Source organism: Suillus discolor, assembly GCF_016758755.1.
Source record: "Suillus discolor strain FC423 chromosome Unknown F5147scaffold_21, whole genome shotgun sequence".
Lineage (NCBI taxonomy): Eukaryota > Fungi > Basidiomycota > Agaricomycetes > Boletales > Suillaceae > Suillus > Suillus discolor.
The window spans coordinates 18,050-36,904 of NW_024541268.1; the positions used below are offsets into that span (position 1 = coordinate 18,050).

Genomic DNA, 18,855 nt, shown 5'->3' on the forward strand with positions numbered 1-18,855 from the left:
ATTGATACTGATGGCAAGGTGTTACAGTCAACTATAACATCCACATGAGTCCCCACTCTGCTAAACTCACCAACACAGCAGGACACCGCCAGAACCTAGAATGACAGCGGTCTGGACCTGCTATGACATTCCCATGGCCTAGAAAGCCTGTTTCTGATACCCAGAGGCTGTCCGCCTCATGTACACCTAGACCGGTGCATGTTGCCCCATGCTTGATCAGAGGTTAAACCTCATGTATCTTATCTGACCTCATGAACTGACTCATATACACTTATCTCTTACTCACTATGACTCGCATAGATCCCCAGATACAAGCTGAGCCTGAACTCTTATGTACAGACATATATAAGTAGACAGATCACTGTTGTATTTCTTCACTTTGATCTACTTGGTTTTCCTTGAAACTCCTGTTCAACTAAGTCCCCAACTTAGTTGTCTTAGACCGCACTTCTAAGAGAGCTACCTGCTATCTTAGTCGATCCCACTAGCCCTGTATCTTGATGAGGTGCGCCTCACCAAGATAACCGGAGGGAACCTTGACATTCCATCAAGGCTACGACATGCTTGGTATCCTAATCAACACATTTGTGTCTATACCATTAGAACTATCCAAGTCTGTAACACAAGGGACATGTAACCTTGGACAGTGTCCATGCAAAACCACAACAGAAGTTGGGCTCTCACCCTCTTTCTCTTTTCCTTTCCCTCCTTTGTGCCTCTGTCCGTCTGCATGCTTGCTTTTTTTGGCAGGGTTCATCGCCACGTCGAATGTGGAGAAACCCGCAATGGCTAAGTTGTCTTTCGACAAGTCAATGGAGGTTGTGGAGAGGATGGGGATAAAATGTTCTTCCACAGGTTCATCTGAAGGATCCAGGACCTTCATGGCCTGCACACTGAGCTGAAAAGTCTGGAAATCTCTATTAGAGAATGTTTCCAACCAAAATGTCAGGTATGCACGCTGGTAGGCTGCCTGTTTTGTACCATATTGTAAACATGAGCATTGCAGACGGCGAGAACAAGCGTCCTGGGTCTTAACTTCAAGTATGTCTCGTGCATCAGGATGAGCTTGAGTCCGTTTTTGATAGTGTTGTAGAGGTTCAGCTGCTTAAGTTTGTTTTGTTGTAGCTGAAAATATGTTCCCCAGTAGTCCGGGAGGATCCTTGGATCATATAATGCTCCTGGACTGACTATTTACAGCCTGAGTGTGATTCTAGAGAGAGAGCAAGGATTATGAATACCTTTGTCTGCTGCAGGTGTCGGCACATTTACATTGGCGCTCAAGCTTGTCATAGAGCTCCTGGACACAGCCATGCTCTGTTGCCCTACCATGCTGTCCTCACTCGTGATTTTGCGCTTTGTTCGTTGAGGAGTGGTGTCATGGCTGGCGTTTTTCCCTTCTGGCTTCTGTGAGAGATGGTTGGTGGGCATTAAAGTGGCATGAATCGGTTCGTCACTTACCTCATAGATGTGTTGCAATGTTAGCATGATCAGGTCCACATATTGGAGGTCATTGGCACTCTTAGCAATGCATGGGTTTATCTTTGAGCCCTGTGGAGACTGTTAGTTTTCACATAGTGTATTGATTGGAACTGACCATTGCTGCTCTCTTCTTCTCTTTGGTGATCCAGTCTTCGATGGACATTAGTTGATTCTCCCAGATGTCTGCAAGGTTAGGTGAACACAGCATGGGTTTGGAAAGCGCCCATTTCCATTTGACAGTGTCTGAGTCAGCCAGTGGTATGTTCTTGAGTTGTCTGTCAGATTATGATCATCAATTAGTAGGGGACATGCACACCTTTTTTGTGAAGTGCGTTCCTTTTGCTGAGTGCTTTGTGCCATATGCTGAGGTCGCAATTTGGCCCACAATGTTGGTCCTGAAGGGGCAGCTGTCTTTCATGTTTACATATGACCAATTTGTCCCGCTGTAGTTATCTTGGACAGTCATGGTCCAATCGATGCCAAAATCAGCTTCGCCTAAGCCGTCTTTGCCCAGGTTTGTAATGGCTTCAGAGACGCAATCATATATACCATTGGCAACATGTTGTGAGAAACACTTGACTTTGATATCAGGTGTGGCCATAGTGGTGGGTCAAGTGATAGAATTAGGGATGCAAAGAGCATCGGACCTGTCTTTAAATCAATTGAAATTAGGATTACAAGGGGATGATGCACAGTAAGATCGGTCATTGACAAATGCTCATGTCGTCACTGACAAATTTCGATTTCATCAGCATTTGGGAGGAGGGACAAAGGGATATTTGGTAGGAGACTTGAGGTATTATCTGTTAAAGGTATTAGTGGTTGAATGTGTGGATTTTGAACCATCTTCTTACTTGATGTTATAGTCAGCTGAAATGGTAGCGGACTTGAGGTATCTGCAAAAGGTGTTAGTGGTAGGACTCATGTATTCTTGACCAGCCTCTGGAGAAATTGAGTTGTGGACTTCGTACCTAGGCCTTTGCTCTCTGGTGTTTGGTATGCTGTGGAGGTACTTGCAGAACATCATTTGGTGACCGAGGTATGGCATCCAATCCATCTTCACAGACTGAATCTCCGAGCTTTCCCTTCTTTTGACAAGGTGGTTGTTGTGTTAACCCGGATTGGGTGCCAGATACAATAGGTTCATCTAAGTTGAGGATGGTCTGTTGAACATTGTTAAGTTCACTCACTTGGTCTTCTTTGGTATATGCTAACATTTTATTATGTGCGATCAGGTTGCTGATAATTGACGGTAACCGTTGTCCTGCTTCCTCTTGTTTGTCATTGCTTGTATATGGTGAGTCCATTAATGTCTTGAGGTTCAGTATGTCTAATTGAAGTGTTTCTTGGTGAATGTCTTGAGACAGGTGAGAGCAAATTTTGTTGTAATTAAACGGACGCAAGATGAACAGGCTTTGTAGAGAGGTCGCACGTGATATCATCACATATGGTTTCTCAGCACCTCAGCACCACTTCGAGCCAAGATCAATGATAACCTTCTTCAGTGTTTGGCCCTGCAATTTGTGTGTGGTGATAATGAAACCTGGAAGGATGGGAACTTGGGTGCGTGTAATGCAGCATGTCTTTCTTGAGTTTGGATGCTGTTACAGTAACATGGCACGAGTCCCCCGCCAGCAGACAGCCCTCTGCCACCCGCACGGCTATAGATGATAGATGACACCGGAGCCTCACCAGCTCTATAGATGATAGATGACGAAAGACGATAAGCGGCAACTGCCGGCTTAGATAAGCGGTCTGGACCGCACGTGACATGGACATGACGACATAGGTCTAGAAGACCTATTTATGTTATCAAGATAGAAGGCAAGCCTCGTGTTGCCTCATGTACTGATAGAAGGATACCATGTGGATCCTATCTCTGATAGAAGCGTACCGCATGGACGCTATCTATGATAGAAGCCCGCCTCATGGACGCTATCTCTGACTCATGTAGATAAGCAGATTAGAACCCAGCTTCGAGCTGAGCTTAGATACGATAGAGTAGCCTTATATAAGGTCGAAGATTAAAGTAGATGTTCCTTACTTTAATCTTACTAGGTACTACCCAGAAACTAGTCTAATCAACTAGGTTTATCCTTGAACTCCTTGTCCCGCTAAAGCTACCTGCTCGACATCGACTCGTACCTTCAGTGACGCTTCTCACTGTCTGTAAACCTGCTATCATCTCAGCGTAACCCCTCGTTAAACACCACGAGCTACGTTCGAGTACGCAACCTTTGCTTGTCTGTAAAGGCCGACGACTCTCAGCACTTGGTACCACTGTCGTGGTTGTCGCTGTTTAGATCATCCTAGTCGCACACGACCGCTTGTCGTGACAAAAGATTAAAGTCTTTCTTCGCACGTCACCTATCTGTGACGCCAGATCACTGATCGGACCTATCTTCAAAGCCACCGAAGATTTGTAGAAGAAATAAAGCCCGAACCGTCCCGGCCTGACCAGCCGCAAGAAAAGAACCGAGTCACAGTAGAAGACTTCCTGCTCACGGAACACTACGAAGATCGAAGACAACCGTCTCCAACACGGTAACTTCCAAGAAGAAGGTTGTATTAACCAACCTGCGGTACACTACCCGCGAAGACACCCAAGAAGAAGGTCGTATTAACCAACCTGCGGTACACTACCCGCGAAGACATCGGACCGGCTACTTAGCCTGACGAAGAAGAAATTCCTGAACCTTACGACGGTTCTCGGCGGAACTCAATAAAGAAGAAATTCCTGAACCTTACGACGGTTCTCGGAGGAAGATTGACGAAGAAGAAGCTCCTGCACCACTATCAATCCTCGGTGGAGCCTAGAAAGAAAATCGAACCGGCTTCCTAGCCGAAAGAAGAAGAAGACTCCTGCACCTTATATCTAGGTCCTCGGCGGAGCATATAAAGAAGAATTGGACCGGCTCTTCTAGCCGAAGAGCAATAAAAACGCTCGACTCCGAACTTGGGGCGCTATACGCGCCACACCCTGTTTCCCACTTACTAACATATAGTCGGATTCAGAAGAATCATTAAACGCCAGAACTAGGCGCATGATTGAAGACCTCCACCGGCCACTGATCCGGAGACAACTCAGAAGAAGGTCGTAAGACCAGCGGTAATCACGGACTATATCATCCCGGATGCACCTGCGAAGAAGATCGGACCGGCTGTTCAGCCGATGAAAGAAGAAACTCCTGTACCTTATCAGGTCCTCGGCGGAGCATATAAAGAAGACATTCCTGAACCTTACGACGGTTCTCGGAGGAAGATTGACGAAGAAGAAGCTCCTGCACCTTATCGGTCCTCGGCGGAGCATATAAAGAAGAATTGGACCGGCTTTCCTAGCCGATGGAAGAAGAAGACTCCTGCACCTTATCGGTCCTCGGTGGAGCCTATAAAGAAGAATTGAATCGGCTTTCCTAGCCGATGGAAGAAGAAGACTCCTGAACCTTATCGGTTCTCGACGGAGCCCGCATCAGTCCTCGGAAAAGGACGAGCAGTAATGAAAAAAGGAACCGCCTATCCCGAAGGCGCCTAGACTGGCCTCTGAACCAGAGACAACTCAGACGACCCCATCCCGAATTCCTCGAAAACCCTCCTTACCTTCCGCGGAGATCCCCGCTGACAAACGAAAACCCGCATCTAACAGAAGGAAGAAGAATTATGGAATCTGAAGATGATCGAAGCGAAGCAATAAAAACGCTCGCTTCCGAACCTCGGGCGCTACACGCGCCACACCCTGCTTCCAATCCCTTTGAAAAATATATGATTGGATTTAGAAGAACCTCGACGCACAACTGGCGCATGGTTGATGAAGAAGGAAACGACATCGAGTACGAAGGCCCTGACGACGGCCTCGATTTTTAGACCGAAGATTAGTCATGGTAGACTAAACGGCTTATTGAGGGGGTAAAATCCCTGATTTATTCTCGTTTCACGCACGACACCCCCCACCACGAATACCATTTCCCGACTACTTCTCTATGACCCCAGATGACGACTTCGACGAAATCTCCGCAAAGAGACTAAACTACGACGGCCCGGCACGGCCCTAAACTGCACGACAGCCCGGCACGGCTTTAAACTGCGCAACGGTCCGTAACGACCTAAAACTATGATCGTCCGAGAAGACGTAAAACTAGGAAAAAGGACGAACTCCCCGAACGGTCCCCACAGCCCTGGAACCCCTTATCCACGATCCTTCGACAATCAATGAAGATTTACTCAACAAAGATTAAGAAGACCCTTCCTCGCGAGACGACCCCAAGAAACTCCTGCAAGCCTTGGCACCTACGCCTGGACCCCGTACCTTCTCACCCAATGAAGATTATATCAACAAAAGGTTAAAAGAAGATGACCTTCCATATCTAGATAGATCTTGAAAAAATAGATCGAAACGAAAGATAACGAAGAAGAACCGGAGACAGAACGAACCCTCGGAAACTCCTGCAAGCCCGCGGATCTCTTATCCACAGAACCCCCTTCAACATCCAGATAGATCCGAAAGACCTCAACAAAAGATGAAGAAGACGATCCTCCAGAACGAGGCTAAACTATCACGAGGCGAACTCCCTATCCAACGGAATCCTCTAGAACGACTTCTACCTTGATTAAACAAAAGATGAAGACGATCCTCCGGAATGAGGTAAAACTATCACGAGACGAACTCTTAGGAAACTCCTGCAAGCCCTGAGAACCCTCTAGAACGACTTCGACTCTGATCAACAAAAGATCGAAGCAGATACCATCATGGCAATGATTACCACCCTCTGATGAAGACGAACCTTGATCCCAAGTATAAAACAAAGGGTTAACAAAGATCGTACCTATCACGGCACCTCCCCTCTGATAGTGAAGAACCACACCTCGTTCCCGATAACGAGAAGATCTTAGCCTCATGGCTAGATAGATAACGATAGAAGATATCAACAAAAGATAAGTCTAGAAATCAAGCGGAGCTTGGAAACGATCTGGAAACCATATAAGGCCTCTCCCAAGAACATCCTTCCCTAGAACCTCCCACTATCATGACGACCTCTATTGAAGAAGAAACTATCCGCATTGCACTGAAGGACTCCGACTACGGACGCATCCTCAGAACGATTGAGAACAACGCGTTCAGCGAAACCGCTATTCTCACCCCCATGTACTCCCAAGTGATCGACGACATCCTTGGTGAGCAAGACGCCAGACTCGGTGCAGGGACATCCCTTGCTGTCTGCATTATCCGTACCACGAAGCTACTAGAAGACGTAGCCAATCGTGATGACCTCGATGAAAGCACGAAGAAACTTGCCGTGCTTCATTTACAGAAAAGGATTCGCGTACTCGCGCTTCACCTCCTTCCGCTCGACTTCCCAGACATCGCGAACCAAGCTGTCAGAACAGTCGAGGCAAGGCCTCATGTTGAAGAAAGATCCAGACCGGTGCGCACGCTAAGAAGAAAGGCGGCCACCATAGATCGTACCCGTACCACGCTCTGCAAGCGTTGCGGAGGATACGGACACTCATTCAGAAAGTGTCCAGATTATGTTTGTTGCGTCTGCGACGAACTAGGACCCGACCACCTGTCGGTCCACTGCCCTCAGCTCAATGGACGCATCGTACTCCAAGAGTTTAGAGATGAAGAGAAGTTTTTCGAAGCTCTCTTAGATTGGGAGCATAACCATAAAGCGCTCGCGGACCTCACGCTTAGACACCCAGCACCGCCTTCGCCCGAACCAGAAACTCCCCCCGTACCAGCCGTCTCCACGCCTACGACACCTCCGGCGATGGAAGCTGACGAAGAACACAGGATACTCAAAGTCGGTGACTTTGACGCTAGTAGAGGGGTAATGTTACAGTAACATGGCACGAGTCCCCCGCCAGCAGACAGCCCTCTGCCACCCGCACGGCTATAGATGATAGACGACACCGGAGCCTCACCAGCTCTATAGATGATAGATGACGAAAGACGATAAGCGGCAACTGCCGGCTTAGATAAGCGGTCTGGACCGCACGTGACATGGACATGACGACATAGGTCTAGAAGACCTATTTATGTTATCAAGATAGAAGGCAAGCCTCGTGTTGCCTCATGTACTGATAGAAGGATACCATGTGGATCCTATCTCTGATAGAAGCGTACCGCATGGACGCTATCTATGATAGAAGCCCGCCTCATGGACGCTATCTCTGACTCATGTAGATAAGCAGATTAGAACCCAGCTTCGAGCTGAGCTTAGATACGATAGAGTAGCCTTATATAAGGTCGAAGATTAAAGTAGATGTTCCTTACTTTAATCTTACTAGGTACTACCCAGAAACTAGTCTAATCAACTAGGTTTATCCTTGAACTCCTTGTCCCGCTAAAGCTACCTGCTCGACATCGACTCGTACCTTCAGTGACGCTTCTCACTGTCTGTAAACCTGCTATCATCTCAGCGTAACCCCTCGTTAAACACCACGAGCTACGTTCGAGTACGCAACCTTTGCTTGTCTGTAAAGGCCGACGACTCTCAGCACTTGGTACCACTGTCGTGGTTGTCGCTGTTTAGATCATCCTAGTCGCACACGACCGCTTGTCGTAACAGATGCGTGAATCTAAGTTCTACAGAGTCCTCAATGATGGGTATTTGGTGAGGACTTAAATTTGGGAGTAGCGCTGTCCACATTACAGGTTATATTTTAATATAATATTATTATTAATCATTATCTTGATTATAATATGGGCTTACAGAGGGGCTCTGCATACACCATACAATCCAGTACATTATATTATGACTTGAGTATTTAATCATAATATTATTTTGACTATGGATGCAGCAATCAGGATTCAGAGTGACTTGGTTGAAGCAAAAACTGTACAGCTGAAACAGGAGTAGTTTCCACACATAGCGGCCATACTCAGTGGGTCAGCGCAGCATTCAGGATCGAGGAATTTGATATCTTTGCGTCAGGGCAGCATAACTCAATGGCTCAATTGAGTGAGGAGCAAAAACAGCTGGCCCAATCACTTGCCGATCTTCAGTCTGCTATAACTGGACTCCCCGGCTCATTGCCAGAAGCAGCCGAAGATGGTCCAATCAGTCATCACTTACATGATCTCAGCGTTGATGAAGATGAAGGTCCATTTTACTCATTCAATCGTGCCTGGGAACGGGTCTTTCAATGCTCCGAGGAAGAACAGCAGAAACTGGTTGTGCGAGGAAAGCATGGTATCATCCTTGCACATAATTTTGCTGCTCACTTTGCTGCATTACCGAAAATTGAGCAGCATGATGGACTCAACTTGATGAATGAACGCATTGAAGTGCTTATCAAATTGCTTCATGATGTGTATGTAATTTTCTGTAGACTTTGTGTCATGAGGAATTCTAATGTTACTTGATATTACATGTCAGTGCTCCTACAGGGACTTCAAAAAAGGCTGCTAGTGGGCTTTTCCTCCGCATTAAACGAACATTAGCTAAAGGTGAAGGTCCTGTTCAAGTCATATATGTGTATTTCACTGACATAATTCAAAGATGCCGAGAGCGACCTGGATGATCATGATTATGTTCCACCACACAAAGACCCTGTTTCCGACAACGGTAGTATAAGTGACATTGAGGCAATTCCAGCAAACGGCAAGAGTGGTATGCCTAAGAAGAAGAAGCAAAAGACTTGGGTGACTTCACTCCTATGAAAATCATGGTTTTCTGTGCTAACTCCATCGCCAAGGCTCGAAGTGAGAAGTCTGAAAGTGAGATTGATGTCGAAGAGGTTGAGGTACATGCTGGACAGAATCCTTTGAAAGGACAATGGGCAATGCTACAGTTTGTTCCATCACTTGCTACCAATAAAAAAGGAGATCCCGTGTGGAAATGGAAGTGTAACTGGTGCGAGTAAGTATCTCACTGCGAGCATGTTGCTAGAAACTCATATATCCTACCCAGCACATTTCGGACATCACCTTGCACACCACAATGCACATCTTATGATGCTGAAACTATCAAGGCACCCCCTTCAAGTAATTTCATCTCGCACTTGCCAAAATGTTCTAGGTTGCCACGAGAACATTCCTTCAACTCGTGGTGTGCCCAGAAATCAAATGGAGTGCAAGTCTCTGTGGAAACTCCAGGTCCTGGTCCTCAAAGGCAGATTATGCAAGATTTTGTGCAGCGAGGAATCGAGCATCCAGCCAAGCAGCTTACAAGAAAGACCTGGCATGAAACCCTGGTGAAGGGTATTGTTGAAGATGACCTTCCATACTCACTGGTTGAGAAACGAGGCATGAAACGAACATTCACACTGATTCTGCCAACAGGTTATTCATTACCTTCACGTCAGACGGTTCGTCGTGACATTGATCGGCTCTATGAAGGTATGAACAAAAAAGTCAACACCACTCTTCAGGTGAGAATTATCGTGCTCAGATTGAAACTGGTGTAAACAAACAAATTTTGTAGTCAAACATGTCCCAGCTTGCCTTCTTGAGTGATATCTAGACCAGCAAAAACTCAGTCTATGCTTTTCTCGGTTCTGTGGTCTCCTGGATCAATGATGAGTGGGAGCTCATGCAAACTCCCCTGGAGCTTATTCCACTTGACGGAGATCATTCAGGGAAAGTGTCTGGAAAGCTACTTTTCAAGGTGCTGAAGCATTGGAAATTGACAAGCAAGATCAGTGAGTTCATGATCAGCTCACCAAGACTTTATCACTCATCTCTTGATAGTCGCACATGCTACAGATAACACAGCAAGTAACACAACTATGAACAAGGCTCACGAAGTGGATTGCTGATGAAGGTACCCACTTGCATCGTGCGAATATGCAAATTGGCTGCACAGCTCATGTTATCAATCTTGTGGTGCAGTACGTAGCCTGAAATTCACCTCTTCCTAGTACTGACGAAGTATAATACTGGGAGGGCAATATTGCATGGTCTTCACTGTGCTCCAGACCCTGAGGAGGAAGATCTCTATGAGAGTGCTCGACAGTTCCTGATTACATACTCACCTGAAGATGACCCCGAAGTCCAGCAAGAAATGGAAGAGATGCGAAAAGAGGCAGCAAAGAACAATGATGAGGATGATCCCTTGAATGCCGAATCAGATGCATATGTTTCTAGTGATGATGAAAATGCTGTGCCTATGGGGAAGAGTGCGAGAAAAGCAAAGAAAAGTCAACATCTCACTGCAGTCGAGAAGGCGAGTTGTTGTATTTTGCATACTAAGTCAATTCTGATGCTGCTTTCAGCTTCATGCAATTGTAGTTGATATTCTTGCTTCAGAGATTTGTTGGAAATGGATGCGCCGACTTATCCGTCAACTATGTGATGCACGTTACAAGGGTCTTGTTCCCATTCGCAGCATACCCATTCGGTGGAATACAACACTCGCAGAAATTGACCGAGCTATGAAGCTCAAGCCAGTATGTACTAGTTTTACCATCCGCTAACTTGATGCACCTTACATTAAACATACAGGCAATCAACCAATGGGTTGATCAACTCGATGCATGTCTCACTGGGGTAAAGAAGCGTGCTGCAATCTGCAAGAAGAAGAAATTGGCATTGAGTGTCAGCGACTGGGAATTTCTCAAGCATCTTTCTTCGATTCTTGTTGTGCATTTTTAATTGTTTTACTTGTGTATAACTTGCAGTGCTAATGATGCGCAGCTTTTTTACACTTCAACACTCGACCTCTCCTGCAAACATGTCCCTACCATATGCTACACTCTTCCATTGTACAAACAGCTGGAGTTACACATGGACACTTATTGCCGTCAAGCCTCAGAGGAAAATGACATTCATGGACTCGAAGATGCACTCACAGCTGGCCTCAACAAACTTCGGATTCACATGGAGAAAGCTCTGGTATCTGATTACCCTTTGTTAGGTGCTGGTGAGTGTGTTTTTACGGTGTCAGAAGTATATTATATTCATATTGATGTGTCTAGTTCTACATCCAAGAATGCGAGTCTCATATTTCGATGATGAGACCTTGTGGTCACACACCAATCTTGCAGCTCGCATGTGAGTTCTTCTTGATCGTATGTACCAGGTATACTCTGAGGACAGTGCAGACAACTCCTCCATCACTCCCACTACTAGTACCATGGATCCTGTCTCACCCGTCAAATGTTCTGCTTTCAAGTCAGCAGTCAAGATGCACATGCAGAAGACTGGCCCTAGCGCATCTCAGAAAAAGGTCGACATTTACCTCAGTGGCCTTTATCCATGCACGACGGAACAGGAGGATAATCCTTTACTCTGGTGGAAGGTTCGTTTGTTTTAATTGCTGTTTATTCTCCAATAACTGACTCATATTGTATTCTACTTAGCAACACAAGACAATGTTTCCTGTGCTGTCCCACATTGCTTGTGACATTCTCGCGATCCCTGCTGTTAGCGTCTCCATCGAACATTTGTTTTCAAGCAGCAAACACACACTCTCCAATAGCCGCTCGTCTCTCAGCGCTGAATCCGTGTCAATCACTATCATTGTGAAGGAATGGTTGAAACACAATTTCATGAACGATGTCAATTTCCTCGACGGTGTGAGCATCCATTAGATACTATTAGATATCATTACATTACCATTACATTTCATTACAATATCTATATCTATATCATTAGATACTCTCGCTTGCTGGTCCGTAATATTATGATTATATTATATTACGACTCTCAAAGTATTATAATCATAATTGGACAGCACTATTTGGGAGTGCCTCATCAGATGATTGACTGATTTCTACAATACAGGATCTCAGAACACATTGTTTCTCATTATTGAGCGAGTATCTCACTCCTCTCAATATTCCTGTGCTACTGTTGACGATTCTGCCATTGACGTCAAAGTTTTGGAATACAAGGACCAGCATGCCGATGACTAATGGGATTTTGCCTAGTCGCATGTTCATTTTTCCTGAATCCAAATGCTGTAGTTTGTTGATCAGATCGTCATCATGCAGTCACTTGCCTCGATGCTTGTCCATGCAATGGTACCAGTGAAGAGTGCATCCTGTTCTTTGTGCAAATGCTGTCATCATTCTAATGTTTAGTTCATCTTTGCTCTCATTGTCACAGATAATGATTGGTGCATCTTTCCATTCACAGTCATCTGTATGTCCTGCATTGGTGGTAATGACTCTTGTTTGCAGGAGTTGATAATCATCTAAAGTACATTTTCCTTGACGCAGGCGTGTGAGACAGTCGACAAATCGTTCGTTCTCTGAACCTGACTGACACATTATTTTCATTAATAATACCACAGTGTATGTTGATAGCCAGAGGAGCCTGCCAAATATACTCTTTTGTCCTTGTGTTGTTGCACAGCGCCTGAGGTTGAGGTGGGCATATAATTGTTTGCCATTCACAGGTGATAGCTGAGCAAAATCTCCTGTGAAGATAATGTTCATTCCTCCAAATGGTGCTGTGTTTCCTTTAGCATCCACTAGCGCATTGTGAATTTTTGTGAGAAAATCGCAGCTTATCATTGACACTTCATTTATGAACAGGTAGTCAATCCCTTCCCACATCACAGTGAGATCTTGTTTTATTTTGGTATTTGCGGCTGATGTATGTCTTTGGTTTAACAACAGTGATGCATGTAGAGTCATGTCCGAGATGTTTCGTGCAGCTACTCCCATGTATGAGGCAAGTCTGAATCATCGTGCTTGATTTCATTTGATGAAAAAGTCCTTCAGAGCATTAATGACCCTCGACTTCCTGGTACCAGCAGGACCTCCAATAAACATCCTCAAAGGTTCGGGGTTGTTTGTTCGACTGTGCTCTGCTATTGTTTTAAAGGCCCTAGCTTATTCATCGTTTAATGACCATTCTTGGGTAACACAGTCACTATTTACATCACAGAATTCATCAACAGCATGGGACTGTTGTTGAATATTTGGCATGAGGGTCTTGTGTGTTTCTAACGGCCTCTTTGCATTGTCTCAATTGTTGTGGATTGTATGTCATGATTGGCAGGTAAGTGTGACTCTGAGGAATCATTTGCAGTTTGATTTTGCTTCCATTTTGTCTGCCATCTTTCATAGCAGTCTGGCCATTCATTCTCTTGCTTGACATTTTCAATCATTTGTTCGGAAAGTTTATTATTAGTTTTACTGACATCATGGTCTGTATTAGAAGGTTCTGTAGCACTCAAGACACACAACAGATTGTCAAAAAACTTACATGATTCCATACGTTGAAGGCAACTGATCAGGTCGTCATTAATCGTAGACTGTCGCATAGAATGACAAGAGTCCATCAATTCTAGATGAGTGAGTATATCTTCATCAGTATTATCTGTGAATATGTCATCCTCATTGTTATCATGACTGTAACTAGATATTTTGGTCAAGATTCCTGCAAGTTTGTGTCAAAGCCGGCGGTTCGCAAAATGGTCATCCCAGCTGTCCTTGCATTCATGCAATATCTGCATGTTATTCAAGATGGCAATAATCTTCTTGTTACATGTGCGTCTAAATGTTTCGAAGCTTTCAGTCCATGACTGTGTTGTTTGTTTGAGATCAAATACCAACCTCCATGGTTTGAAGAGGATGAGCATCAAACAACAGTACTTGGGATAGATGTACTCCTGGTCTCTGCAAGGCATCCTAAGACCCATTGGGACGGGCACAGATCGATTTTTTGTTGTCTCACACATAGAGAATGTGTACACAATTCATAATGTCCTGTCTGTAATTCTCCAGAAGGCTGTATTTTGGCTGAAGAATGAAGAATATCTTCTGCTGAAGGAGATGGAAGTGGATCCTCTGCTAATGATTTTTCATCTATGTCCATCTCATTTAAGTTTTCTAGGTTATCAGTATCATCTTCTAGCATGGTATCATTGGTAAGCTCATCCTCATCATCTTCAATGTCATCATCATAGCATGTTTCATCATCGTCCATGTTCTCTGATTCTGTTTTCTTATTTTTTTTTGCTCCTTTTCACTTTGTCTACTTGGGCAATAAAATCCCATATGCATATGTTGCTGAACTTCTCATCTTGATGCAAGTAGTCCATAACTTGTGTGGCTTTGGGCACCAGATTCCCGAAATTGTCACTGCCAATTCTGATTTCATCGTTTTGAAGCCGTTCAATGTAAACTCCATCATCATCCAAAGTTCCTTTGACTGGTCTATGCTCAAATTCCTCATCGGGTTCATCAAGAGTTCTTTCAGTATCATTATTATGACTGTGACTGATTTTTGGTGCAGATTCATCATCTGTTGATGACTGATGACACTCGGAACTTGGATTGCATTCTTCAATGAAGGATTCAAAATTGGTCCAATACAATCCATGGTACTTGTGACTTGTAAACTGGTCCTCAAAGTCCATGAGATATGAACAGACTTGCTGAGCCGATAATTCCTGGTGAGAGATCATTGAGTGAGCACATTTTTGCAGCATCTTTTTTGCTTGCAATGTGCAATCATCATGGTTTGAATCATATATTTCTAACTTGTGTATTGCTGTTTCCATTGCAGCTAATGCAACATGAGTTTTTAACTGAGACTTTGTGATGTAGTCAGTTATATAATACAGTATCGCTTTTGCAGCTGGTCCTGATCTGATGAATTTTATATCCATATTACATCTCATGGCTTCCAATATGCTTGTGTTAAAATGATTCACTAGACCATCTAAACACTTGAAGGTAATCTCACCAGTGATCGGATCAGTCAGGCTTATCAGATGTATATTTTTTTCGTCTAGATCAAACCAACATTCTTTTGGTTCTGGTGGGCCTCTCATTGGGATTGAGGCCACCTTCCAGCCATATCAACATATGACAGTGTAAAGTCCCCCTTCCTTGAGCTTCAACACATCCATAATATGCACTAACAGTGCCGAGTATGCCCTCATGAAGGTCTGTACCCTTGCCTTCAAATTGCAGAAGACATTTAATGAAAGCTTTAATGTAGATATTAAAAATTTTGGCTGCAATGGCTGGATTTTGAGCTACAAGGATAGATTGATCATAGAATTTTGGCACTTCCTCTGGCAGAAGATCGTTAACATCTATTTCAGCACCAGCAAGAAACTTAACAAGCGGATTGTATACATCAGCAGGATTAATAGTAACATAAAAACTCAGTCACCCTCATTCACACATCAGGCCACAGATTTCATTTCGCATATTTGCTCTTGCATGTGCCGACCCTGGGACTTGCAAGGTTATCATTTTCACTTCTTTCATCAAATGTAGCACACATTGTTCATCTTCATTGTTTGCAGAAACAGTGTCACCTCAGGCTACGCACTCTGTCACACAGTGAACAGCCCATTTAGCAGTGAGATTGGTAGCTACAGTCGGAAAGGAGTCCCGATTGACTTTCAAAGATGTGTGTAACAAAATCTTCTGTCGCTGTAAAATGTTGAATGCCATGAATAGAAATGAGTAATGTTCCTGAAAACGACAATCTGCGAGGTTAAAAAGGTGTTTGACATGTCTCTTTATCAACAAAGGTTCAGGACGTAGATGGTCTTCAAATCCTCCCAATCCATATGGAAACAAAGTAGGATAAATCATTGGAAAGAGGTTCAGATTGAAGAATTCATTGACAGGTTGAGGATTGTGAGGGACCTGGACATATCCACCTCCTTTGTTCTTGATATGATGGACTGCTGCTGCACGCAATTCGTTTGCAGATGCATTTCCGTCAACATCAGTGACTACAACATTCTCAAAAGTAGCCTCCAGCTCAGCAGCATGCAATTGTTCATTAAATGGCAAGGAATTATTATCCACATTGGACGAATCTTCTGACTGCACTGACTTGGTTGCATCATACTTCAATGTCAAGAAATCACATGCATCATTCGGAAGAACATGATCAATGTGAAAGGGCATCAACATTTTATCTTCCATAGAATTCAAAACATCGAAATCAATGGTGATATCTTTATACAGATGATTGTGTTCCTTCAGCCAAACTAATGCAGCATGAACTTTTTCTCTCCGAGCTATCAAAGGTTTGGCCTTCTCTTCAAGCCATGCACGAGTTGGAGGACATGAGCCCACAAAAATGATGCAAATCAGCATAATGATGTCGTCCACTGACAGAGGTAAGATGTTTGCGATCCCTTCTGGGTGCTGAGGATAGACAATTATGTGGCCTTTGATTCCACATTGATTAGTAGAAAGTTGCAGATCCTGATTTTCCTCCTTCAACTGAATGATCCAACACTTTGCACGACAACGAGCAATCATCGCCTCCTCAACAATGGTCAGATCCTTCAATTCGGCAGGTACTTCTCCCAGAAATGTGCGGTTCGCAAGACTGAGTGTCGGATGTTTGCCTTTCTTGAGCTTCTTATCACAGACATTGCACAAAGATAGTTCAAAATCGTCTTCACCACATTGTCTTACCCCAGAAGGATCAAGCATCAAATCATGAAGAGGACCGTCAGAACATGCAAATGGTAATGGAGGGAGAGGACAGTCTTCATCGAAATAATTGTTCGACATGTGCTGATCTTCTTGTCAATCAGGTCTGTGCAAAAGAGAGGAATTTGTAAGATTCACTACAGATATTGTTGTCTGTTCAGAACATGGAACACTTTCAGCACAGGATGCGCAGGTAAATGTGGCCAATCTTTCTGAAGAGGTCTCATCTTTGAACATCTGCACCAAACGACACTTCAATTGCGAAGACGGAAGCTGAGGCCATTCGTGAGAAAGCTGATGACAATGATTTTCATGAGCTTGGGTCTGATTTTGATCAGAAGATTTCGACTTAGCTTTTTGCAGTGATTTGATATCTTCTTTAATGTACGATGAAGCTGTCCCGTTTTCGAACCGAGTTCGAAACTGACACCATTTGCTCTTAACAGCCATTCTAAAGGTCGTTGTTTTGTAGTTGTCAATATAGTTGTCAAGAAGGCTATCTTCATAGAAAGCACGGCCTCTTCATCACCACAAGATGTATCGAAGCTTTGACACACAGATTCACAACCTTTGAAAGTTTGCAATTAACGAGATCCACAGAGTCCCATGCCAACATGTTGGGATATGGCCTGTCGCAAATCTTCCACAGACAAGTCAGCGGTTACCTGAAGACCATGGGCAACTGCCAATTCACTCAGAGCAGATCTCGATGAACTTTCATAACCACCAAAAAAATTATCCAAAGCATGTTCATTTTGCGGATGTACAGACAAACATGACAAAGAAGAACCCGCTTGGGTGTTACAGTCTACTGCAACATCTACAAGAGCCCCCACTCTGCCAGACTCCCGACGTGGCGGTATGCCGCCAACACCTAGAAAGACAGTGGTCTGGACCGCTGTGACACCACCCCTGGCCTAGAAGGCCTTGTACCTGATCCTCTGTGGCTGTATGCCTCATGGTCACCCTAGATCGGCGCATGTTGCCTCATGCCACCTCATGTAGATCTGGAGCGCCTCTTGGCACCTCACCCTTGATCAGAGGTTAAGCCTCATGTATCCTATCATGCCTCATGGTTGACCTCATGTAGTGTTATCTCTGACTCACCATGACTCACATAGATCCATAGATACAGACTGAGCTTGAACCCTTGTATACAGACATATATAAGTAGACAGATTATTGTATTAGTTCTTGACTTTAATCTACTAGGTAGATCCCCAGAACTAGGTCTTTAGCTTGTCTAATCAACTTGCTTCCTTGAACACCTTGACTGCACTTCTAAGTCACTCCCCGCACCTTAGCTGTATTCTCGCTAGCCCTTCATCTCAACGAGGTCAGCCAACCTTACTGACATCGACGGAGAGACCTGTCAACATTCGTCGACCTGTAAGATACCCTCAACACGCTTCGTGCGACGGTCCATTCGGACCAGTGTTGAGAAGACTTATCCTAGTCGTAACATTGGGTGGCTGAACAAGATCCCACTTGGGTAGCTGTATTTTTTTCACTGTCCGTAACAACAGACGGCGGAGAGGAATGATTCCACAAAGAAAAAATCAGATATACAAAAACAATTCAAAGCAATACACATACCATTCCAAGTATGACAACCAGAAAGTCGACTGACGTCCGTTTCCAAAGGCCTTGCAAACCGAGATCCATCAAACTTCACATTCACAAATGATAGCCAATCACAACCAAGTTCGACATCACATCCACTCAGATAGGCAGGACGAAAGATCTGCCATGAGTTGTACCAACCATCGACAGTAGGCACGCAAACTGGGCCAAGAGTGGACTCTATAGCTCTCCCATGATGATTGATGACAGTTCGAGGGACATTGCAATCATGCAAGAAGGACAACAACATGGTCAAATCAAGATTTGCATCATTGATATGAATAACAGCAGGAATAAAGATCCGAGGACTTTGTAAGGAGACATAGAGCGTCGAAGATTATAAGAACGAAATTTATCGATATGTGCAGACAACAAGCAGCACTTCATAAC

The 18,855-nt window shown here is 44.3% G+C and overlaps 8 protein-coding genes across 8 annotated transcripts; 2 read left to right on the forward strand and 6 right to left on the reverse strand.

The window, feature by feature from the left end:
• Positions 1 to 553: 553 nt before the first annotated feature.
• Positions 554 to 2,080, reverse strand: F5147DRAFT_772477 (uncharacterized protein; the record flags this gene model as incomplete). Its single annotated transcript, XM_041441350.1, has 6 exons — positions 554 to 907; positions 958 to 1,187; positions 1,239 to 1,404; positions 1,459 to 1,548; positions 1,595 to 1,744; positions 1,796 to 2,080. 6 exons carry the CDS (start codon positions 2,078 to 2,080, stop codon positions 554 to 556), a joined length of 1,275 nt encoding a protein of 424 aa, XP_041293883.1.
• A 709-nt stretch (positions 2,081 to 2,789) lies between these two features.
• Positions 2,790 to 2,942, reverse strand: F5147DRAFT_531430 (uncharacterized protein; the record flags this gene model as incomplete). Its single annotated transcript, XM_041430087.1, has 1 exon — positions 2,790 to 2,942. A coding segment is annotated over one exon (153 nt), but the record flags the coding sequence as incomplete, so codon positions are not given.
• Positions 2,943 to 6,500: 3,558 nt separating this feature from the next.
• On the forward strand, positions 6,501 to 7,319 carry F5147DRAFT_772479 (uncharacterized protein; the record flags this gene model as incomplete). The annotated part of the gene is made up of 1 exon (XM_041441351.1): positions 6,501 to 7,319. One exon carries the CDS (start codon positions 6,501 to 6,503, stop codon positions 7,317 to 7,319), a length of 819 nt encoding a protein of 272 aa, XP_041293885.1.
• Positions 7,320 to 8,425: 1,106 nt separating this feature from the next.
• On the forward strand, positions 8,426 to 12,333 carry F5147DRAFT_651863 (uncharacterized protein; the record flags this gene model as incomplete). The annotated part of the gene is made up of 13 exons (XM_041433562.1): positions 8,426 to 8,790; positions 8,856 to 8,926; positions 8,979 to 9,121; positions 9,175 to 9,338; positions 9,498 to 9,786; positions 9,942 to 10,119; positions 10,339 to 10,653; positions 10,709 to 10,866; positions 10,922 to 11,014; positions 11,114 to 11,339; positions 11,395 to 11,470; positions 11,499 to 11,590; positions 12,203 to 12,333. 13 exons carry the CDS (start codon positions 8,426 to 8,428, stop codon positions 12,331 to 12,333), a joined length of 2,301 nt encoding a protein of 766 aa, XP_041293886.1.
• A 93-nt stretch (positions 12,334 to 12,426) lies between these two features.
• Positions 12,427 to 12,870, reverse strand: F5147DRAFT_528391 (uncharacterized protein; the record flags this gene model as incomplete). The annotated part of the gene is made up of 1 exon (XM_041430043.1): positions 12,427 to 12,870. A coding segment is annotated over one exon (444 nt), but the record flags the coding sequence as incomplete, so codon positions are not given.
• A 950-nt stretch (positions 12,871 to 13,820) lies between these two features.
• Positions 13,821 to 14,108, reverse strand: F5147DRAFT_574843 (uncharacterized protein; the record flags this gene model as incomplete). The annotated part of the gene is made up of 1 exon (XM_041431244.1): positions 13,821 to 14,108. The coding sequence occupies one exon, from the start codon at positions 14,106 to 14,108 to the stop codon at positions 13,821 to 13,823; it is 288 nt and encodes a 95-aa protein (XP_041293888.1).
• A 594-nt stretch (positions 14,109 to 14,702) lies between these two features.
• F5147DRAFT_525925 (uncharacterized protein) lies at positions 14,703 to 15,203 on the reverse strand (the record flags this gene model as incomplete). Its single annotated transcript, XM_041429989.1, has 1 exon — positions 14,703 to 15,203. A coding segment is annotated over one exon (501 nt), but the record flags the coding sequence as incomplete, so codon positions are not given.
• A 499-nt stretch (positions 15,204 to 15,702) lies between these two features.
• On the reverse strand, positions 15,703 to 16,665 carry F5147DRAFT_574833 (uncharacterized protein; the record flags this gene model as incomplete). Its single annotated transcript, XM_041431243.1, has 2 exons — positions 15,703 to 16,155; positions 16,204 to 16,665. The coding sequence occupies 2 exons, from the start codon at positions 16,663 to 16,665 to the stop codon at positions 15,703 to 15,705; spliced, it is 915 nt and encodes a 304-aa protein (XP_041293890.1).
• Between the last annotated feature and the right edge of the window lie 2,190 nt (positions 16,666 to 18,855).